The following is a 24627-nucleotide window of genomic DNA, read 5'->3' as shown; positions in this document are numbered from 1 at the left end:
GTAGGGAAACTGAAGACACAATACCATCTAAAAGAAATTCCCTCTTTATCACATTTCAGGATCAGTTGCCTTGTCAATCTGAGAGGCAGTACAGAGCTTGATAACATTCCAACACCAGAATGCCTCATGTTTTTATAAGACATTGAAGTTTATTTCACCATTTTTTGAGTGCTATCAGTTGCACCAGCTACTCGTCATCATTCTCCCAAACTGTCCTGTGCCTCCGTCATTGCTGAACCTCTCCCAGTCTCTTCCACTGCACCGTTCAGGACCACCGATCATGAAAAAGCAACTCTCTATGCCCCTAATCTCATTGCACCAAGGTCTTTTGTCTGTTTCCCTAACCGCCATTGAAGTCTTCTGAGAGAACACTGCACGTTATTTCAGCTCTACCTCCCTTTTGTTTATTTTTAAAAAATTTTTACTGGAGTTTAGTTGAATTACAATGTGTTAGTTTCAGGTGTACAGCAAAGTGAATCAGTTATACATATACATATACATACACACACTCTTTTTTAGATTCTTTCCCCATATAGGTCATTACAGAGTATTGAGTAGAGCTCCCTGTGCTATACAGTAGGTTCTTACTAGTTATTTATTTTATATATAGTAGTGTGTATATGTCAATCCCAATCTCCCAATTTATCCCTCCCCCTCCTTACTCCCTGGTAACCATAAGTTTGTTTTCTACATTTGTAACTTTCTTCCTTTTGTTTAATACATATTTTCTGAGATACTGTGTGTTTGGCCCTGTGATGGGCACTGGAGGACAGCAATGAACAATAGAAGCACATGCTCCACCATCTTAAGGGAGCTTATTACAGCCAAGCACAGAGAGCTCCACAGGGAATTAATCAATCAATGATAATTTGTATGAAGGAAAAGACAGAATGATATGAAGTCTTTAACAGACTTGGAGAAAGTGATGATAATCTGAGACCGGAAGGATGAATAGGAATTAGAGTCTTCTGGGCAAAATCAATGGCATGTATGGAGACTCTGAGGCCTTCATACTAGAAGGACAAAAAACAGGTCTGTAAGGCAGAGAGTACAGCTAGAAAATATAGGAATGTTGGCATGGTTACATTGTGCAGAACATTATCAGTCACGTTATGAATTTTCATCTATATCTGAAAAGCAATGGAGAAACACTGAAGTTCAGTAAGTAGGAACACGTCATAATCAGAGGATGCATTAGAACAGGGCAGTAGTGAATCCAGACAACCAATACGGAGGCTAGGCAGAAGTCCAAGTGAATTCTAGTTTCTTGAAGTAGGATGGTAAGAGAAGGCACAGTGGTCGAAAAGTAGAAGGTGACCCTTATTTATTGTAAAATGACTCAAATCCACCTACATTTATTTCTCAGAGCAACGGGAAAGCACTCGAGTATTGGGCTGGCCAGAAAGTTCATTTGTTTTTTTGCTGCAAGATGGCTCTAGTAGCGCTTAGTTGTCTTTAAATTCATTTGAAACTATTTTGTCAGATTGTATTGTGACAGCTGTCATATTAGTGTGCATTTAAAAAAAAACATCAAAATTGGTGAATTTGTGTGCAGCCATTTTAAAATTAAGATGGAAGAAAAAAGCAACAGTTTTGGCATATTATGCTTCCGTATTTCAAGAAAGGTAAAAACGCAACTGAAACGCAAAAAAAGATTTGGGCAGTGTATGGAGAAGGTGCTGTGACTGATCAAACGTGTCAAAAGTGGTTTGTGAAGTTTCGTGCTGGAGATTTCTCGCTGGATGATGCTGCACGGTCGGGTAGACCAGTTGAAGTTGATAGTGGTCAAATTGAGACATTAACTGAGAACAATCAGTGATATACCATGTGGGAGGATAGCTGACATGCTCAAAATATCCAAATCAAGAGGTGAAAACCATCTGCACCAGCTTGGTTATGTTCATCGCTCTGATGTTTGGTTTCCACATAAGTTAAGCAAAAAAACCTTATTGACCGTATTTCTGCAGGCGATTCTCTACTTAAACGTAATGAAAACGTTCTGTTTTTAAAATAAATTGTGGTGGGCAATGAAAAGTGGATACTGTACAATAATGTGGAACGGAAGAGATCGTGGGGCAAGCGAAATGAACCACCACCAACCACACCAGAGGCCAGTCTTCACCCAAAGAAGGTGATGTTGTGCATATGGTGGGATTGGAAGGGAGTCCTCTATCATGAGCTCTTTCCGGAAAACGAAACGATTAATTCCAACAAGTACTGCTCCCAATTAGACCAACTAAAAGCACTCGACGAAAAGCATCCAGAATTAGTCAACAGAAAATGCATAATCTTCCATCAGGATAACGCAAGACCACGTGTTTCTTTGATGACCAGGCAAAAACTGTTACAGCGGACAACCCTGGTGGCACAGTGGTTAAGAATCCACCTGACAATGCAGGGGGCACAGGTTCAAGCCCTGGTTGGGGAAGATCCCACGTGCCGCAGAGCAACTAAGCCTGAGCACCACAACTACTGAGCCTGCACTCTAGACCCTGCGAGCCACAACCACAGAAGCCCGTGTGCCACAACTACTGAAGCCCGCGTGCCTAGAGCCCGTGCTCTGCAACAAGAGAAGCCACTGCAAGGAGAAGGCTGCGCACCGAAACATAGTAGTCCCCGCTCGCCACAACTAGAGAAAGCCTGCATGCAGCAACGAAGACCCAACGCAGCCAAAAATAAATAAATAAATTTATAAAAAAAGAAAAAAAAAAAACTGTTACAGCTTGGCTGGGAAGTTCTGATTCGTCCGCCATATTCACCAAACATTACACCTTCGGATTTCCATTTATTTCAGTCTTTACAAAATTCTCTCAATAGACAAAATTGCAATTCCCTGGAAGACTGTAAAAGGCACCTGCAACAGTTCTTTGCTCAAAAAGATAAGTTTTGGGAGGATGGAATTATGAAGTTGCCTGAAAAATGGCAGAAGCTGTGGAACAAAACGGTGAATACTTTGATAAAGCTCTTGGTGAAAATGAAAAATGTGTCTTTACTTAAAAACCGAAAGAACTTTTTGGCCAACCCAGTAGGTGTGGTAAGGGAATGCCACGGTCAAAACCATGTTTTGGAAATATCACTCTTGCTACTATAGAACCAGACTGCAGGAGATCAATAATAAATATGACTGGGGACTTGCTTCTAACCAATAAAATATAGCAAAGGTGACCAGGTGTATATGGTTGTGTGGACGTGATGATTTTATCTGAGATTGTAATATCTACAAACAGATTAACCTAATTCTGAAAATGTATCATAAACAAAAATATCAGAGACAAAGACTCAACTTTATGTACATGCTGAAGAAGCAAGTTTCCACATTCTGAGCTGCCATTTGGAAAATCTATGTAGCAAGAAGTGGAGGGTGCCCACCAGACACAGGTGGCAAAGAAACTGAGCCCCTCAAGGATCTGAATGCTGACAACAACCATGAGATCTTGGAATTGAGGTCTTGCTTATCAAGCCTCAGATGAGACCTCAGCCCCTGCTGAAACTTTGATTACAGCCTTGTGAGGTTCTAAAGCAAGAGGATCCACAGACCTCCTGAATGTGTCCTGACCCACAAGAACCATGAAATACATAATGTGTGTTGTTAAAAGCCATGAAATTTGTGGTAATAGTGTTACACAGCAATAACTAATAGATGCATTCAGTTTTGAATGTGCTTGTTGTTAACCAAGGTGCCTCAATCTCACATTTACATGTCACATGGACAGTCTGAGCTGTAGGCCTGGAACTCAGAGGAAAGCTCAGAAATAAGATACTAATTTTGGAGGGTGAATTTAGAAAATAATAAAAGAGGGGGGAGGGTCATAGGAACAAAGGGTAAGGATATCGTCTGAAGTAAAGCTAATGGAATAATCAATTATTTGTTTTGGACAGATTAACCTAATTCTGAAAATGTATCATAAACAAAAATATCAGAGACAAAGACTCAACTTTATGTACATGCTCAGAGAATTCAGAAGCAGCATGCTGACTGAGAAAGGAAGTCCGGGTAACCTTTCTAAGACATAGCTATGCCTCAAAGCCTGGGCAAAACTGACACTTATTGAAATATTGCATGTCAGGCAGAGTATTTTTTCCTTTCATATAATTTTCCTTTTCAAACCCCTCTTAAAAGAAGAAACTCAGATTCAGAGGGGTAAATTCCCTCCTTATGGTCATTCAGTAGTTAGGAGAAGATCCACAATTCAAACAGTCTAGCTTCAAAGCTCGAGCTTTTATCTTTGAGCATTTCAAGAAAGCATTAAATCAGACACAAAGAAGCACATTTTTATACTCTTTACACCGTCCTAAGCCTAACCTTGAATCCCACATTCTAAGAATCCCCCACTCTGTTGAACTTAAAGAGCTACAGATATATCTAAAAAGTCAGGGAAATCTTAGCATTAGTCAGGCATATCTTTTCTGTTCAAAGCAAATGCCAAGTCTGATGTGTTAGAATACCCCTTCAAAATCCAACATGGCCCTCGTCCCTGCAGCTGGGTTGGTAAAGGAGCTTCAAAATGGCCTTTATCGCCATTGCTGATAGCACAGCAATAACTCACTTTAATCACAACACTCTGAAATATCTTCATATCCAAGTTGTTTTACTTGATGGACATAATGCAAAAGCTCCCATCCAATATTTAAAACAATTACACACCTTTAAATTCATCCACCTGCTTGCTCATTTGAATATGACACTAACTGCTTATACTGGATTCCTTAGGCCTAGGAATGGAGAGATGATGCTGACATATTTTCCATTTTGCAAGAATCAATCCTTAAGCTATTAAGCAGAGCCCACACAGTCCTGCTAATACAGCCTCTGCTCTGCTCACATGACTTGACTTCTGAGCAGGGGATTCCATGAGCCTCGTTCTCGTCACTTCCAAAGATCTTAACAAACAGCAGCAGGTCCTCTGAGTCATGAGGAAACATGAAATTTTAATTGATACCCTGCCATGCAAATCTTAGGGAAGCCAAGTTCCCAGGGGGATCTCTTGGCACCCCTCGGCCGCCTAGGTGATCATGGTTTCTGCTATGATCGTTTTTCCACATCTTTCACAAGCCTCAAGAAAGCAGGTTGTCTTCCCTGACAAGACTATGCGCCCCTTGAAGGCATGTGTCTTGGTGTGGCATTTACCAAAACGTGAACTTGCATTTTTACATAACATGTTCACTTTCCAAATTACGGCACTCTAGGTAGACAAAGAATCACCATCAATTAATTTCAAATCCATAGCAACAGATGTAGTATATCCATTTCATTCTCCCTTTAACCATTCAGATTATACTGAAGACATTATTCCCGTTTTATGCCAGTATGTGTTTAACACCTTTGTAATATTTGCCAAAATCCCTTTATATAGTAAGGAATACCAGCCTTGGGGATAAGAGCCTTTGGCAGGCAACAGTGTCTATACAAGAATTAATGACTTTTATATATTTATATATATATCTCACATTATACTTATCTAATAGTATGTATATTTTTCATGATATTTATCTAATATCTGACACTTATCTTCACTATTTATGGCAAGTGATACAGGATGTAGGATAAAGTTTTTTTTTTAATGACAATTTATATAAATAAAATTATAATAGCTTTCTCTAATGTGACAGTTCCATGTAGGCTAATGGCATATTTGAGACTGGACAATAATCCTGGAGGTGCATTTCTAAGGGCTAAAGGCGGGTTCGTTGCTGTAAGGAAACTAGTGGGAATTTGCAACAAGCCCTGCTGACTCCAGAGAATGTACTCTTCACCACTGGGTCTTTCTCTCTGCAAACACAGCTTTGATCTCTGTGACCTCACTGTCTATAAATGCAGGTGCTCACTACATGTCTGTTAAACGATTTGATGAAAACCTTGGAGAAACTAGAGGCATGGAGGTTGAAACAAAAAGATGAAATAAAGTGGTAGAGGCAGAACAGTCGTTTTGTTTTCTTTGGAATGAATGTAGCTTTAATTAGCGAATTTCTGTTAGGAATAAGGTGAGAGTTTTTTCAGGTAGATGGGATACTTAAACTTTCCACAGGTGCAGATTTACCACTGGCAGAACTAACCCTGGCCTTGACATGGAAGTTCCCCCTTAGCTGCCTTGAGCTTGGCACACAATGAAAGGTCACCCCAAATAACATACCTAATATTAAAGTCAGCCTCCAGCTTTTCCGGAATACAAAAGAAAAGAGGGGACGAGGGGAGAGGAATCAAAAGGACAAGTAAATATAAAAATCAATATATTCGGGCTTCCCTGGTGGCACAGTGGTTGAGAATCTGCCTGCTAATGCAGGGGACACGGGTTCGAGCCCTGGTCTGAGAGGACCCCACATGACGCGGAGCAACTAGGCCCGTGAGCCACAACTACTGAGCCTGTGCCTCTGGAGCCAGTGCTCCGCAACAAGAGAGGCCATGATAGTGAGAGGCCCGTGCACGGCAATGAAGAGTGGCCCCCGCTTGCCACAACTAGAGAAAGCTCTCGCACAGAAACGAAGACCCAACACAGCAAAAATAAACAAAACAAAACAAAACAAAACAACCCAGAATACCCTGTGGAATATCTTTGCATCATTTAAAAAATAAAATCAATATATTCACTGGTTCATTCACCAATCTTTGTAAACTTGGTAGACCTGGTTTCAAGCTTGGGTGTTGAGAGAAACCAGACTCAAAAGCAAAAGCAGTGTGTGAGTCCAGCTGCATAAAGCACAAAGCAGGCAAAACTTTTCTATGCTTATAGAAGTGAGGATATTGGGAGGAAGCACAAAAATGAATCTTGCAGTGCTGGGAACTCTTCTGATTTTTTATCTGGGTGCTGATTACACATCTGTCGTGTCTGTGAGCTTGTGCTCTTATAGTATATGCATTTTACTGTGTGGCTATTACACTTCAATGCATAATTTAAAAATATGTATGGGGACAAGAAAAGGCCAAAATGTAGAAAAGCCTGAACAGAAATAAGAATTGCTGTCTACGCTTATGAAAAAGTCTAACTTAGCCATGCCTTTAGTGCTACATCAAGCAGTGGCGATGATGCCAGATTCACAGCACATGGTCTTATTTCCGTTGCTGTGTGGTCCCCGAAAAGGCCCTCACAGTGCACTTGTGTCTTGTTGACTGGAGCTGTGAGACACTCTAAGAGCAGCTCTTAAGATGGATACTGGCACTTCTCCTTTCATTTAACTTTGACATTGTAACTTGTTACCTATACACAAATGAATGGGGAATGTTTGATATTATTTCATTGTCACCAAATGGTATCAGTGGCCTAATAATTACACAGGAATAGCAATACAAAAACAAAAATGCTGGGGTGATTATCATTATTCAGATGATGCTGTCAAGGTGAGAAAAAGACAATAAAGATATGCTCAGGAATGAATTTTGCCCTTTGTTTTCTGTCTTGATCATCTAGTTTTTCTTTAATACTAATTTTAAAAAAGAACAAAGCACAGAAGACTGTAGGTTATCTTACATCCACTAATAGGATCTGAGAATATAAATGGTTGGAAGAGTGACACCGCACCCAGCATGAAGAGTCTTTTTTTCAGACTGAACTCAGAATATTCCTTCTCTCAATGTCTCTTTCTCTCCCAGTTCAAGGAGATGCATGGCCCTTTTACAAGCCAGGCAGAGGGATATCCCATATCCCACTCCGGTTCTAACTTTCCCAAGGATTTAAATTTCAGTTCATTGCTTTTATATGGGCAGCAGTCAATGGCAGTAAAAGAAAAAAGAAAGAAAAAAACCTCTTATTATGTTATGAAGACACTCACGACACATTATTAATATCCATCCATACGATGCCTTGCCCTGAAGAGCCAGGATCTTTTACAAGGAAGACACAAGAGTGATAGTATATTCTCTAGGTTCGTATAATGAGAAAACTGCACACCGAGTGGGCATAAATATTTATCATTTTATACACTGTTTACATAGCCAAGAAGAAAAATGCTTCTATAGCTACTCTGATAGACCAGAATTTCTTTGAATAATTCCTTTTCACTGGCACCCATAGCATCCAGCAGACAATTTTATATTTCTTAGGAAATTTTTGTTTCTAGGAAATATAGCATCGCCCCACCTGGTCTTTTTGAGTCATATATGGAGAGTTGGCAGTATCATGGAAACCAGAGATGGGAACTGAGATTCAGTGTGTTTCTAGGACCAGAGACTAAGAAATCCAACATGTGAAACATAGTTTTTCTGTTTCTCTAATATATATCATGAAAGGATGATGTCTACTTGATGGTTCCTAAGTTCACATATTTTTACATGGAGCTGCTTGGAAAAATACTCTTTCAGTATTTTCTCAGTCCCCATGGCAAATGCCTGGGATTGAGGTCATTGAACTAGATTGGTGAAATGTCTACCTGTGTTTGAAAACAGAAGCAACACTTCACAGACTGGCTGGTGTTTACCCACACTGCCAACGGGGAGATGGACCGTGACTAGAGAATAAACACAGTGTGAGTATGGCTGACATTAGGTGGGTGTTCACTACAGCCTCGAAAGAGGAAGGTTCTCCATAGGTGGTTGTTGACTACAAGATGCTCACTCCTGTATTCATTCTTTGTTTTTTGCATAAACTTTCAAAAAGCAGAAATAGGCAGAGTAGCAATGGTAGAGACAACTTGGTGAACAGTGTCCATAAACACATATTCAAAGACTAGAAACAGGAGGACCCATTTTGACAGAAGAAAGGAAAGATAAAAAAATCCTCTGGGGCAGCATTTCCTAAAGGCATGGACATCTGACAGCATATTAAGATAATTCCTATTTACAGTGTGATCACTGTAACTCATACAAGTATATCTGTTCATCTCTATATTAACTAATTGCTTCCTATTCTAGGTTTTCTACCATAGTTTTTGCCTGCTAACGAACGAGGGATATCTTTACAGTGTTTTACAGATTACTGATAGGGCTTTCTGTTAAATATTTTGGTTAAATCAATCTTATAAAACTAAATATATTCTTACTGAGTGGTACATCAGGTATACTCCTAGGTATTTCAAGTGAATTGAAAACTTATTTCTAAACAAAAACCTGAACAGGATGTTTTCATAGTAGCTTTATGTATAATCACACAAAACTGGAAGTAATCAAAATATACTTCAATAGATAAAAGGATAAACAAACTATGGTAACCCCCATACAATGGAATACTATTTAGTGTTTAAAAGAAATGAACTGTCAAGCCATACAAAAATTTCAATGAATCTTAAATGCATATTGCTAAGTAAAAGGTCTATATACTATTTTAGGATATTTTAGAAGAGACAAAGTTATAAATTCAGTAGATCAGTGGATACTAGGGGTTTAGGGAATGAGGAAGTTAACAGGTAAAGCTCAAGGGCTTTTTTTTCAGGTAGTAAAACTCTTCCATCTGATACTGTAATGATGGACACGTGGCACAATGGACTTATCAAAACCATTAGAACTAACTTTCCAACACAAGTAAAACTTAATACATGCAAATGTTTTAAAAATTAGGATGTGGGGTTTCCCAAGATGGACTGCAAACAGTGACAAAATAATATAACTATATTACCATCGTATTTGTAAAACTTAAGTATATATATACATACCTCCACATGTATTTGTCCTCCCTCTATCATCTGAGAGGGCCTAGAATCAAAGATAACCCAGCAGCAACTAGTATACCTAGCACTCAGATCCTGGCTTCTAATACCCCAATAAAAAGAACCAGGGCTCCTTAGAGGTATAGCTAATTCTAGAAGCTAGACAATAAATATACAAGATGAACCTGAAGCATCATGCACTGTAGGAAGGTAAGAATGTATGTAAGTGCTAAAAAGCAAACAAAAAATAATGGATGTATGTGGAAGGGACACAGGTGACAACTAAAAGAGCTCCCAATTCCCAAAGCTGGAAATAAAGTTGCATTCGATTATAACAGAAAGTATAAAATAACCCTTGAGTACTATTGATTAAATAAAAGAAAGAAGGGAAGGAAGGAAGGAAGGGAGGGAGGGAGGAAGGAGGGATGGAGGGAAGGACAATCACCTATGCACAAGAAATCCACATGAGTAATGTAGATAACTATGTATGGGGGAAGCATGACTTCCCACTTGTTAAGTATGTGCTGCACATAGTGACTTCCTTCTAAAAGGTACAGTGTAGAAAACAGAACAAAATAGTAACTTTACAGGAGAGAAACCTGACAAACTTAATACCTCAGCCAGGTGATCAAGGTTCACATCAACAGGGGTAAATCCTATTGACAGGATTTATATACTGATGAAATGGCAGTCTTCCTCCCCAATATTCTATCCCATGAGACAAATCTCAAATGAGGGAAATTCTACAAAAGTACCTGACCAGTACTCACCACAGTTGTTAAAATGCAGTGTCAAGGGCTTCCCTGGTGGCGCAGTGGTTGAGAATCTGCCTGCTAATGCAGGGGACACGGGTTCGAGCCCTGGTCTTGGAGGATCCCACATGCCGCGGAGCAACTAGGCCCGTGAGCCACAACTACTGAGCCTGCGCACCTGGAGCCTGTGCTCCGCAACAAGAGAGTCCGCGATAGTGAGAGGCCCGCGCACTGCGATGAAGAGTGGCCCTCGCCTGCCGCAACTAGAGAAAGCCCTCGCACAGAAACGAAGACCCAACACAGCAAAAATAAATAAATTAATAAACTCCTACCCGCAAACATCTTCTTAAAAAAAAAATGCAGTGTCAGTATTGGTTCATTAATTTTAACAAAGTACCATACTAATGTAAGATGTTAATAATAGTGAAATGTATGTATGAGGTATATGGGGACTCTGTATAATTTGAAACCTTTCAATAAATCTAAAACTATACTAAAATAAAAAGTTTATTTAAAACCAAAAGAAGTTCCACACTTAAGCATATGATTTTCTATCTTTCAAAAAAATTCCATAGCTGGGAACAGATGTTCACTCCATATGTATCCAGAGATATGACCCTAAGTCAAGGCTGATACAGGGACACAATAGCTCTAGAAGAAAGAACATTGATACCCCATTTAATAAGTCTCTGACTTTGGATTCTGACCCTAGTGCATCCTAATTAAGTAAATCTGGCCACACAAACTGCATTAGTTTGCTAGGGTTGCCGTAACAAAATACCACAGCCTAGGTGATTTATACAACGGAAGTTAATTTTTGTACAGTTCTGGAGGCTAGAAGTTGAAGATCAAAGTGCTGGCAGGGTTGGTTTCTCCTGAGGTCTCTCCTTGGCTTGCAGATGGCCACTGTCTTATTGCCTTGTCACACAGTTGTCCTTCTGTTCATATGTGCCCCTGGTGTCTGTGTGTCCAGATTCCTTCTTCTTGTAAGGACACCAGTTAGATTGGATTAGCGCTTGCCCATATGTCCTCACTTAACCTTAATTACGTCTTCAAGGGCCCTACCTTCAAAAACAATCTCATTCGTAGGTTCTGGGGGTTAGAGCTTCAGCATATTAATTTTGTCGAACAGAATGCAACCCGTAACACAAATACATTTCTGTTTATTTTTTTTTCAGTAAAAATATGATAATGACATGTAACCTATAAGACACATAATTCTTATATATGATGTGCAATGATAATACTTGACATATATAATGTCCTTTTCTAAAAAATCTATACAGTGTTTTCCATAGTACGTAGCCTACAATAGAAACTAAATAAAGTATATCTGTCATGGCTTTGTTCTCTATCAATTTAGCTAAACTGGGATTATATTTCTAGAATTCCCTTCCCTGTATTGTCCTGGTTAGGTTTGGCATGCGATTTTGAAGGCAGAAGTGAAGAAGACAGACAAAATGCTAGTGTAGGGTATTGGGCACTAGGGCAGCACACGTCTGACTCAGCAGATTCTCAAGCTCACCATGCTGGCACAGAGCAGAATCCCGCTCACAGCTCCTTCAGCAACCATAAGATGTGCTCCTTCAGAATGTCCAAGTCCCGGGCCAGGTCCATGCACAGCCATATGACAAAGGGCACCAGCTTCTCCTGCAGGTTATCTGCCACATGGAAAATTGAGGTGGGAGAGCCAGGTACAGGCTCCTTTTGGATTCCAGAATATTCCTGGTCTCTTCCACTTCACTTCCAGCTTTCCTTCCCATCACCCGATGCAGAGACAAGAGCTCTTCTATCTATCAGCTCTATTGTTTTATATGGTCTAACCCCTATAATAACTCCTCTGTTACTCTGTGGACTGTTATTGGTTCTGCATGTCTGACGGGAGCTCTTATTTTTACCCATGATAAGACCTTGAGTATATTTTAAGCTTGTGTGCGTCAGTTTTCTCTTTTTAAAAATAAGAATAACAAAATTCACTTCATAAGGTTGTTGTTACGATTAAATGAATGTACCTGAATAGTGTGTTTGGCGTAAAACAAACTTTTTAAATATTAATCTCTATGTAGTCATAAAACAATTATTCGTTGTGCTAACCTTAAGTGAATAACATTGCTTTGGATTTCAGAAGAAACACATATAGGCATTTCAACACCTATTCCAGAGACCCTTATTTGATGAATTCCCCCTCTCCTACCCCCATGTATTTCTTGAACTCAAACCACTTTTGTGGCTTGCAAAGATTCATAAATGGCAGATAATGAGATCCGAAAAGTCTGACGTGGTTATAAAGAGAAGACTCCTTGGTGTAATGCTCCCTGACCAAAAAAAAAAAAAGAATAAAATCATCTTCAACAGTGGCACAAATATGGTTATACTGACTTTAAACTCTTCCAGCACAGACACAAGGAATAAAACCTTGTTCCCTTAGAATTGGAGACGCGTCTGAGACAATCCATATGTTCTCACTCAGAGCCTCATGATGTAACAATTTTTTGTCTTTTTTTTTAGGATATCTAATTATAATATCAAATACACACACATGTAAACACATACACACTTAAATTTCTTTCCTCCATATATCTACATACTTATCTTTATCCTCAGTTCTTTTAACAGCTTGTATATCTTCTCTACCATCTTTTATCTACGGGCATACTTCATTTTATTACACTTCACTTTATCACCCCTCACAGATACTGCATTTTTTACAAATTGAAGGTATGTGGCAACCCTGCATTGTCAGATGACAGTTAGCATTTTTTAGTAATATTTTAAAATTAAGGTATGTACATATTTTAAACATAATGCTATTGCATACTTAGTAAAATACAATATAGCATAAACATAACTTTTATATGCACTGGGAAACCAAAACATTTGTGTGACTTGCTTTATTGTGGTGGTCTAGAACCCAACTGGCAATATCTCTGAGGCATGCCTGTATTGATCTATTTGCCTATCTATGCATGTAACTATCTTGCCATTTAAATTTCATCATATTTTTCTCTATGTAACATTACTGATAAGGAGAATAGGAAAAATGGCACATATCTCACACAACTGTGATTGCTATATAACCAAAGAATAAAAGCAATTTGGGTCTAAAACTCAAATGGCAATTTTCCAAGTCCAATGAATCCAGGAAGTACAACTATTAAGTCCATTATGCACAAATAACAAAATTAAAGAAATAACATTAAAACACACATAAAGACTCTAGGAACCCCTACCAGCTCTGAGAGGCAAGGAGGGCATGACAGACACCAAAAAATATATTGACAAATGTGTCCCACATTCATTTTCAGCCAAGACTTCAGGATTTCACAAACGCATGTTTCAGAGCTGTCCTGACATGCAGTGGATTCATTTCTCTGACAGGCGAATGTGGGCAAAGGCTGAACTCTGTGCTTTTTCTCTCTAGCCCCTTTTAATTCATGATTTCCTGAAATGGCTATATAACAAACACTTGTAACCCTGTGGGTATTGATGCTAATTCACAGAGCTCTAGACACAATCATGGCTTGAATAACTTAAGAATGATTTGTCCTTTTGCATCTAGAGTCAATAAATGTGTTGAATCCTAAAATATTAATTCTTAGGTGAGGACAAAGAGAAAGACAACAGGATCATGGAATTGTCTGGATAGTATTCCCCTTTTGTTTCTCAACTTTCCGTCTGCAATCAGTGTTTTTGTTAAGTGTTTTGATTTTCCTTAGAAATGCAAGTTTACTGATACGAGAATACTTTTCAGTATTTCAAGTACAGAAGATTACTTGAATAGAAAGCAGTAGATGTCTTATCTTTTCAGAAAGGTTCACGGTAGACCTGGATGAAGTATTATTCGCCATAGGAACTTTCTCTGACAACAGGCAAGTTGCTGTAATTTCCAGAGAGGTTACCCAGTGTATCCAGAAATAGGAAGAATCAAAATGTAAGTGAGTAGAAGACATATTTCTGAAGAACTTAAAGAGACACTAGGATAATCAAATTGAGCTCAATGTGATAATCAAATTGTTAATCAAATTGAGTTTAATTCTAATGAGTGATCACAGGGATAAAATGGAGGGAAAAAATAAGAGGGAAAGAAACAGAATGTTAGCCTTAGCTATTGTTATGAATAGGCTTAGAAACCACTGTTTAATCGGTACATTGATGGAATGACCTGGTTTAAAGGCACAGGTTGAGATATATATAGTCAATGTTGCTTCTTCACTTAGATATTGTTAATGCTGAGTCAATGCTTTAATTTTAATCTTCTAGAACACCAATTCAAATTATGAGATACTCATGAATGGGAGATACAGGTTTCTAAATTAATCCTATTCCACACGGAGTGACCCTGTTCACCAGTGGGGATGGAGTTAGTGGCAGAGTGTTAAATTTGTTTTCAATAGGTTCAAATTTAAGGTACTTATGTAACTTATTGAAATATATTTTTGTAATATTCTATTATATAGGACAAAAGTGACACCAACATTACAACTTGTAAAATCAAATGAGGTATTTCATCACATTCTCTTGTGATTTATACAATTCTGAAAAATTTTTATTGGCTAGTGATTGAGAATTCATCTTCTAGAAAGAATTCAAAGATTTCTAGTATTTATATGAAATTCCTAAGTCGACAGACCAAATCTACAAGAAGAGACCATTGAAAACACCTAGTTTATGTTGGCCATGAAACCCCAAAACAAGAGTGGGTCTGAAGCTCCTAAGCCAGTCCTATACTGAGTAGTTCTAGAATTTTAACTATTTTCAAAGTGAATGAAAGTTGGATTTATATATATGTGTGTATACATATACATATACATACATATATATATATATACATTTTTTTTTTTTTTTTTGCCACACCACGAGGCTTACAGGATCTTAGTTCCCCAGCCAGGGGTCGAACCTGGCCTCCGGCAGTGAAGACACAGAGTCCTAACCACTGGACTGCCAGGGAATTCCCCTCTATATACTTCTAATAACTTCCCTAAACTATCCTACCTGCATTCATGTATTTTTATGGGTTGATATTTAGCCCAAAGAACATTAAAATTAAAGACATCAGGTATATGAGTTGACCTAAAAATAGTAAGAATCCCATTAAGGACAATACAATCAATTAATTATATTATTGCATTATCACCTAGTTGATTAATAAAATATCATCTTATAATTTAGAGAGTAAAGAAGAGTAAGCATTAAAGCAAAATTTGATAGAAGGAGTTTTCTCATCACAGAAGGCATTCAAATAAACCTTGTTTATATCCCCATCATTACACCCCAAACTTGTTGTGAGCCACAGTGCAGAAATAACATAATGGCTCTTGGAAGGCTAATTTGTTTTAGCTACCTCTCACAGTTAACTGCCAATAATTTTCCCATTTGGATACTCCAGTAATTTCTAAGCCATAGATCATTTAGCGAGACCTTTGGGAACCACTAAAATCCACATATCGGAAATCACTGCTTCACAGATACAAGATTCAGCTATTACACCAACTGTCTACGTATTCCTAATGGAGGTAAATTTACCTTCCTTATGCAGAACAGAAACTACACAATCCTCACCCCATCTTAGCGTTTTGGAACCACAGCTGTTACAGGCATTTATATCAGGTAGAGAAGCTGGATTTCTTTTAAAAGTGTTTATTTCAATCCTCATGATTTCCCGCCCATGTTTTCCTAAAGAATTTCAATTTTGTTCGTCAGCCCGAATCAAATAAGACAAAAAAGATAATCAAATCCATCAAGACATGTTTTTCCCTTTCTCACTTTGCATCTCTCCTTCGAAATAGAGAAATTCTGCCAAATCCTTTTAAAATCTAGCTGAGAGAGAGGAAGAAAGCCACAACCTCTAAATTATAAAGAAGATGTATGTTAGGTTTAAGACAATTTGTCAGTATGAACATTCTTTGATCTTTTAAGCTTCTGTGACATAAACTGTTTATTTAATAATAACAAAATATGAAAATGAATCTATTAGTTGGGGAATCTTCTTTATATGGGATGAAAATACGTATTGGGCAGTGACAAGAATAACAAGCTAATCCATGTAAGCTATAGTCATCATAATTTTTAATTTGCTCTTTAGAAATTACAATTTTGACTATTTAGTTGCATGCTAAATTAACATGTGACCTAACAAAGATTCAAAAATCTCTTCTCATTAGACATGTGTTTGTAAAGCTTTTATAGTATTAAATTATGCAGTTCTGCAAGATACTTTTTAAAAATTGAACTATTTGTAATGAGGTGGATAGACCTAGAGTCTGTCATACAGAGTGAAGTAAGTCAGAAAGAGAGAGACAAATACCGTATGCTAACACATATATATGGAATTTAAGAAAAAAAAAATGTCATGAAGAACCTAGGGGTGAAACAGGAATAAAGATACAGACTTACTAGAGAATGGACTTGAGGATGTGGGGAGGGCGAAGGGTAAACTGTGACAAAGTGAGAGAGAGGCATGGACATATATACATTACCAAACGTAAGGTAGATAGCTAGTGGGAAGCAGCCACATAGCACAGGGAGATCAGCTCGGTGCTTTGTGACTGCCTGGAGGGGTGGGATAGGGAGGATGGAAGGGAGGGAGACGCAAGAGGGAAGAGATATGGGAACATATGTATATGTATAACTGATTCATTATGTTGTGAAGCTGAAACTAACATACCATTGTAAAGCAATTATACTCCAATAAAGATGTTAAAAAAAAATAGTTTCTGGAATTTCCAAAAGGGCCTATAATATGCATTTATCAAATTCCAGCATATTAATACTTTAAAGACTCTGAAGTATGAAAAGCCTTTCACTTTTTTTAATTCAGTGTTTATCAATTAAATTTGATTTGATTTGTTTCAGTAGATGTATTTTGAGCACAGATTGGAAGATGTTCCCATAGGTCTATTGTATAATAACAAACAACTGAAATATACAGGAGAATAAAAGTAGAGAGTATTATACAGTTGCTGCCTCCATTCCTGACTGTTTGCCTGCCACCTGAACACTTCATTCCAAAAGCCATTAGGTATGTCTGGGCGAGGTAAGAATCCATGGAAAGGCAGGAAGGTGGAGGGAGAGTGGAACAGCAGATAAACATCTGTGTCAGGGAGTCAGGGGATGGGCAGAGGGAGCAAATGGAAATCACTTACTACGGCAGTGAGGCATGATCCAAATAACAAATATATTGAGTGTAAAGACACAGGGTTCTCACTGTTGGAGAAAAAGAAACAATTAGAATGAACCCTGTGGTGTTGCTTTAGAGTTGGAGGTACTGAGGTAATGCACGTGGGGTCCTGGATTTGATCCTTTCACTATTAAAAGACTTTACTGGGACAAATGGAGACATGTGACTAGGTCTGTGCATCCAATAGCAATGGTGTATCACTATTAATTTCCTAATTTTGATGGCTGTATTGTGCTTGTGTAGAAAAAACACCCATGTGGCAAAGACTGACTGAGTTATCTCATGGTAATGGGGCATCATCGCAGCACTGTACTCACTTATAGTTCAGGAAAAATACATTTGGACTACAAATGCAACTTTTCTCTAAGATTAAATTTATTCCAAATTAAAGATAATGAACAACACAAAAGAAGTAGAATGTATTTTATATGGGCCTTCCTCCAAAAGAGGATTTGAAGACTTTTACCATAAAAGAACAAAATTACAAAGAAAAGACATACTACTAACGGTAAGAGAAGACAGGAGAGTGAGAATGACACATAGAAGGGACAACACAAACTGTTTTCAAATGCTGGCATTTTCCTTTTGGCTGAGTTACTGTTTCAAGTAGAGTAAGTTCACTTGCATACTGTGTACTGACAGCCTCGACCTCTTCAGTTATGAGCCTTTGGAAAGCAGTGAGACTTGCCTTTCCAAAATATATGTTATTAAGTAATCTCTTGACCTTCTGATTTTTTGATTAATATTTTTTGATGGAGAGTGCATTCTTTTTTTGCATTCACTACCAGGAAATCCAGAGGCAATCCCGGTTACTCTCTGTAGTTTTTATCTTTAACATATTAACAGCACTTCAGCCCCAGTTAGTCAGCACATGGCTCTCAATTAATTTTATTGTGATTTGAATTTCTATGTGATGTTCTTACATTTTTAATGTGCTTATATTCCTACCTTAAACACTGTGTAATACTTCACCCAAACCTCTCTTTGTCCAACTCCTGTCTCAGATCCTCAATTTAATTTGCAAAGTATGCTGACCTCAAGAGCTCTTCCACGTTGGAAAAATAGTAACTATTATAAATAGGCAGCAGAACCATAGGGCATATATAAACAAAATTCTCTAGAGATACTATCAAAAATTAGTACAGCATACTGGTTAAACCCATGGGAAGAAGAGCCAGATGTCTGAATTTAAATCCGTTCTCCCACTTAATATCTGGATTTGGATTAGCTATTATTTCCCCTATTTTTTCTGATTAAAAATAAAGAGAAATAGAGAAGTTAACATCGGTACTAATGTAGGATTGTTGTGAATATTGCAAGCATTTAACACAGCTTTGGGGATATAGCAACTTTTTAATACATATTGATCATCATGAGAGTAGCCCTGAATCTCAAAGAAAACTAAGAAAACCACCAGTACTGTGTTTTATATAACTGTGTACTCAACAATGCAATCACACCCACCAGCTTAAGCCCTACTTGGCTTTCTGATCCTTTTATTCCCACCTTCACTAATATGCCCTTTTGAATAAAATAGGCTTCATTCCAACATGTACAACTGCGAAACATAAAGTTAAGGCTTGTCGAGCAATTTTTCATTGACCAAGGCATTCATATCCTATACGCAATTTATTGAATCATACTAGCAGAAGTAGCTTGAAAATGGATGTTTGTAAAGAAACTAATATCAATTGAGCACCAACTCTATGCTATGTCAAGTTATTTAAATATAATCATTGAATTTTTCCAAACATACTTTCTTAGGTAGGGATGCTTGTGCACACTACACAGATAGAGAAGATGAGGCTTAGATGGGTCATGTCACTAACACAAGTAGAAAATCTGCAGTCAAATAATCTGAGATTCTACTTCGAAGCTAAATACGAAGTTCATTTTACCTGAACTCAGGTGTGGACACACAATTAGGGTTAAGTATCCCTCACTCTAATATCCAGTAGCAAAAAAAATTATCTATTTAAAGTGTCTGGAACTTAATAAGTGTAGGCATATTTTCACTGAAAAACCAACTTCAACGATGCTAGTTTGGGATCCACAGTAAAAACCAGACAAGCTTGCACATCACTCTTTATGTGGTATTGCTATAAAAGTGAATTCTCATCAAGTTCTGAAATTCACAGTAGAATATAAAAGAGCTCTGTCTACAGCTTCCAAATATGATATTTCTAAAATAATTTGGCTGCCATTTGGGCAAATATATATGTGTGTTTTGTCTTGACAGCTTGTCAACTGGCAGACAGTTCTTGAATATCACATTCATTTCAGTGTAATATTGGTAAATTTCTCAATTAGAATTTTACTTTTCACTTTCTGCACAATGAAATCCCCCAGTCCTTGCTGGCATTCTTCAGGGTGTACAGGTGCAGGTGTTGGCATTTCTGCAGTAGCAAAGGAAGAAAAATGAAAGAAGGAAGAAGGGGAGGGAAGAGACAGGCTGGGAGAGAACAGTGGTAATGGGGAGAGAAAGGAGATAGGAGCCGACCTTCATCCTGATATTCACCTTCATGGAAATGAAGGGAATAATTCACACTTGACAATAAAATAGTGCAGTTGCCTCTGCCTCTCTTTAACCAGAGAGGCTGGAGTCAAACAGAAACCAGACACCTCTGTAAAATCGATACAGAGGAAAGGTCCAAAGGTACGATGGGAAATCGATTAATAAAAATAATTTTTAAAACCACGACAACCAATTATTGAACACTTATTTACTTCATGGCACACCCTGACTTTGTATTTTATCACGTAGTTCTCAAACAATGAAAGCAAGATGGAAATTGTTATCTTTGCATTGTAGCTAAGGAAAACAAGAAACAGTTTAACCTCCTTGAACTTCAAAGTCAACCAGATAATAAGGGATAGAACCAGGATTCAAGATTTCATCCACCTAACTTCAAAACCCACACTTTTCAACTGCAGCATATTCCATGTGGTTTTTAGAAGAGATGTCACAAGCTAAGCATTTTTTTAAATAACTGTGTAAGTTAGTGTAGATTATTTCTTTTAGTTGCTACACTCTTATCAAGAAAGATACTTTAGATAGAGGAAAAAATGCAATAGGTGCACATACACATTGCATTATGTAGCTAATAATATCTTTAAATTCTTTGTCTAAGCTGAAATTGACCTTGAAGTTTGCAGACGTTTGGGGGCTTTTTTTTTTTCCTCAACATACTTACCAGGCACATAACTCATACACACAGGAATGGAAGCCTCTGACACATTTACAATAAATAGATATAGACTTGGCCGTTAAGATGTAGAAATTATAATAATGAGGCAAAAACAGCAGCTTTCCTGTTCTTCATTCATTAGCAATTAAGATTAAGTGTTCTGTATGTATTATAGCTGGTAATAGTCCTTTAAAACCATCTTACACAAACCTGAATGAAAAGATGGATTAGGCAAGTTCTCTGCCCTAAATAAGTTGATCAAATAAGAGGAAAATAAAAAGAGAGAAAAAAAATATATAGTATTTCTTAGTCCCTATTTACATGTCAGAATTTAAAAGAAGTACAAACATGAATGTGTTTTTGCTTGTTTGTGGGTTTCTTTCTGTGGTAATAGTGATGGTAGAGAGATAAATTCCTGCTAGAAAGACCTAGAAGTTTCCCTAGAAAAAGTGTCATTTCAGCCAGCGATAGAGGAGTGATTTGATTTTGATAAGAAGGAAAAAATAAATAATAATAGGATTCCTCACAAAAGAGATAGAAAAGGGGAGTCTTGGCAGAAGAGATACATGGGTAAAATGTGAAGACCTGAGGTCAGTTCTGATTTGCTGCTGTAATGGGTGTATCTACCAAAGTTATACTGTGGGTTAAGAAAGAAGAGATCAAATGAAGCCAAACTATTTACCTAATTTTGGCCTTCAATTTATATCTCCATTTATGTTTTTTTTATTTATCACATCTTGTTCACCTGCTGCTAATTTATGTGATTTTGCTGCATAGCATGTATCCTCATAGGTTGTCTTAAATGCAATTTGAAACAAACTAGGGTATCCCTTACATCCACTGCACACTTAGGAATGACTTTAGTGATCTTAATGCCCTGGATTTTGGATCCTACCTACTACTTTTGTCAGACCAGGAAGAGCTCTAAAATACCTTTTATTCTAGTATAAAGTCTGGGGTCAGGGATTTCCTGTATCAAGGCCAGAGTCTGGGGATAAAACAAATTCAAAAAGGGGAGGAAAAAGTAGAAAATCATGTTTTGAAATATATTCTGTTCTGTAAAGTATAATGTATATTTCAGTGGCTCAGAGAAAGTGGGAGTGAGTCCCTGGTGATAGCAATGCTCCTTTAAAAAGCTCGGTTAAAGTACGATGGCCACAGCTCAGAAGCCTCTGGTAATTGTGATTTCCTAATTCACTCTAGACTCAACCCAAGCCTCTGGTAACTGTGACTTCCTAATTCACTCTAGACTCGACCCACCAGCTCAATCCAATATCTGGCTGACTACAGACCTAGACGGTTTTCTGTTTCTCTGTGTCCTGCATCTGCATGTGAATATATACAAACAAATAATTAAACATCAAGAAAATATCAATAGGATTAGTCTGGCATGTTGGAACAAATCTTGATAAATCCACCTTAGTAACAATACTCGAACTACAGTCTATGAGAGGAATACAAATTCAGCCTATTGCAGTACTGTCGTGTAAGGAGAGATATTTTAATAAAACTGCTCTGTCAGTTCCTATTACTAAGGGACTAAAGCTATTGAGCTGTGGAACTGAGGCCAAAAAAGGGGATTTGGAAATGCAAATTAGAGATAAGACGGTAATAAATGTCTTTTATTCAGCCACACACTACCCCTGATGCCAGGAGCTATTTTAAAGATAATTCTTAATAGTTCTGTGAAATTGGAAGCATACATACCCAAAATGGACATCTCTGGCACGGTAGCATGATAGGGTCCATTGAGAAACTCTGGTGCATTGTCGTTGATGTCTTGAACTTTGATAATAAATTCAGAAGGAGGCTCAAGAGGCTTATTTGTCTCCCAGTCCACTGCCTGAGCTGTTAGGGTGTACTCAGCTTTTTCCTCTCGGTCAAGTCTTTTTATAGCATGGATATCTCCTGTTATGTCATTTATTTGAAAGATAGTCCCAGCTCCATCGCCTGATAGGATATATTTGATTTTTTTGCTCCCCGGATCCAGGTCTGTATGTAACTAAAATGAAAAGGGACATTGGTTAGTGATGCGGCAATTTGCAAAGTATGTTTTACTACCTCATGTTTCAATATAAAGTTGTTTCTTTCTACATTGATTGTAACTTCATCAATTTCTGCTTACAGTAGCTGTACAAAGAGTCTATGCAACTGTATGCATATCAAGTAAAATATAATGAAATTCAGACAAATATGTTTGAACACTTTAAAAATATACTCTGGCCTGTTCAGTATAAACTGATATGCATTTACAATGATAAAAAGATTGAGGAGAAAACACTAAAATATATGTATTCTTTCTATTTATTCATACATTTACCTGTTCAGTATAAACTGATATGCATTTAGAATGATAAAAAGACCAGGAGAAAATACAAAAATACATGTATTATTTTTAATTTGTTAATACATTTATTTAAAGTTATTATTATTAGTTACCTTTTATGGGTTACTATCTGTGTGCCAAGAGCTATATGAATCACTTCTCATATGATAATCCCCTTAATTCTCCCAAAAGTCACTGAGTTAGAATATTTCATATGAAACATGAGAAAAGGGAAGTTTGACAAGGCATATTATAACATCTTCAAGGTTTCCATTTGATGGAATCAAGTGTAGTAGACCTAAAATTCAACTCAGATCTGGCTGCTATATTCATAAAAACAGAAATAATTCTAATAATCTGATATATATTAAGATATTATGTTTGTGTAAGGCTTTTTTTTTCCCCTTTGATTTACACAATTCTTCTGGTCCAGGAAAATTATTCCCATTTTACAAAGATGACTGAGGCCAGATTATTGGAGCACATTTTCCAGAAATGGGACTTCTCAGAGAAATGAAAACTTTGCAGCAGGGATCCAGATCCATCTAGATCATGGCAACAAATATTCATTGAACACCTGCTCTGCCTAAAACATTTTAGTAGGTACTGGGGAAAACAGAATCCCTGGCTTTCAAATTTTCACAGTTTATTCTTTAGAGGGAGACTCCTGATACATGGTGCTTCCTTTTTATACTATGTTGACTCCTGTTAAAAAAACTAAAATAAAACAAGAATATATATATTTTTAGTTTGTATTTTTAAAAGGAAAATTAATTGAATTATATTTGTAAAATACTGCTTAAATGTACATATTTTCAGCTTAACCCAGTTACTTAAATGCCAGTATAGCTATAGTTCTTGCATCATGAGATTTCAAACACTTGTTCCTTAAAAAGTATACATATGTATATATTGAAAAAAAAGTCTTGTGGAAAGAAACTCCTAGAAACTCAAAAGACATTGCATTCTCTTGGGATCACTTTCATTCAGTGATTGTGTTCTTTGCCAATTTAAATTGTATTTAGTGCCTCAATAAATGAAAAGATTTTTTAAAAGACATAAAAGAGCAACAAAGCATCCAAATGCATCCAGATCTCCTATTTTACTTTTGAATACTTTAAAAGTTAAAGCATAGGGCTTCCCTGGTGGCGCAGTGCTTGAGAGTCCGCCTGCCGATGCAGGAGACGCGGGTTCGTGTCCCGTTTCGGGAAGATCCCACATGCCGCGGAGCGGCTGGGCCCGTGAGCCATGGCCACTGAGCCTGCGCGTCCGGAGCCTGTGCTCCGCAAATGGGAGAGGCCACAACAGTGAGAGAGGCCCGCATAACGCAAAGAAAAAAAAAAAAAAAAAAAGTTAAAGCATAAGATTACATCAAATACTTACTGAATCTCAAAATGTATCCCTTTCATTTATTGTATTGAACTTATTAACAAGAGCAAATATTGAAATGCCACTTTATCTTAATGAATGTAGGATTATAATTCATTAATACGATATTAATCCTAATTTATGACCATTTTAATTTATGTGCATTTTAACATTTCCATTAGCATTTTTATTAAAAAAGAAAAATTTGAATAAAATATGATTCATGGACGTTTCCATTCATAT

General features: G+C 37.4%; 1 protein-coding gene across 1 annotated transcript in view; it reads right to left on the bottom strand.

Moving 5' to 3' along the window:
* The window catches only part of CDH8 (cadherin 8), a 367872-nt gene that overhangs the window by 213663 nt on the left and 129582 nt on the right, over positions 1–24627 (bottom strand). Inside the window, exon 3 of the mRNA XM_007448016.1 lies at positions 22398–22692. Within this exon, the coding sequence (XP_007448078.1) occupies positions 22398–22692 (295 nt within the window). The remainder of the gene's footprint in view (positions 1–22397; positions 22693–24627) is intronic.

The sequence above is a fragment of the Lipotes vexillifer genome, unplaced genomic scaffold (genome assembly GCF_000442215.2).
Source record: "Lipotes vexillifer unplaced genomic scaffold, Lipotes_vexillifer_v1.1 scaffold827, whole genome shotgun sequence".
NCBI classification, from domain to species: Eukaryota; Metazoa; Chordata; class Mammalia; order Artiodactyla; family Lipotidae; genus Lipotes; species Lipotes vexillifer.
This window is presented reverse-complemented; position numbering and strand designations above follow the sequence as displayed.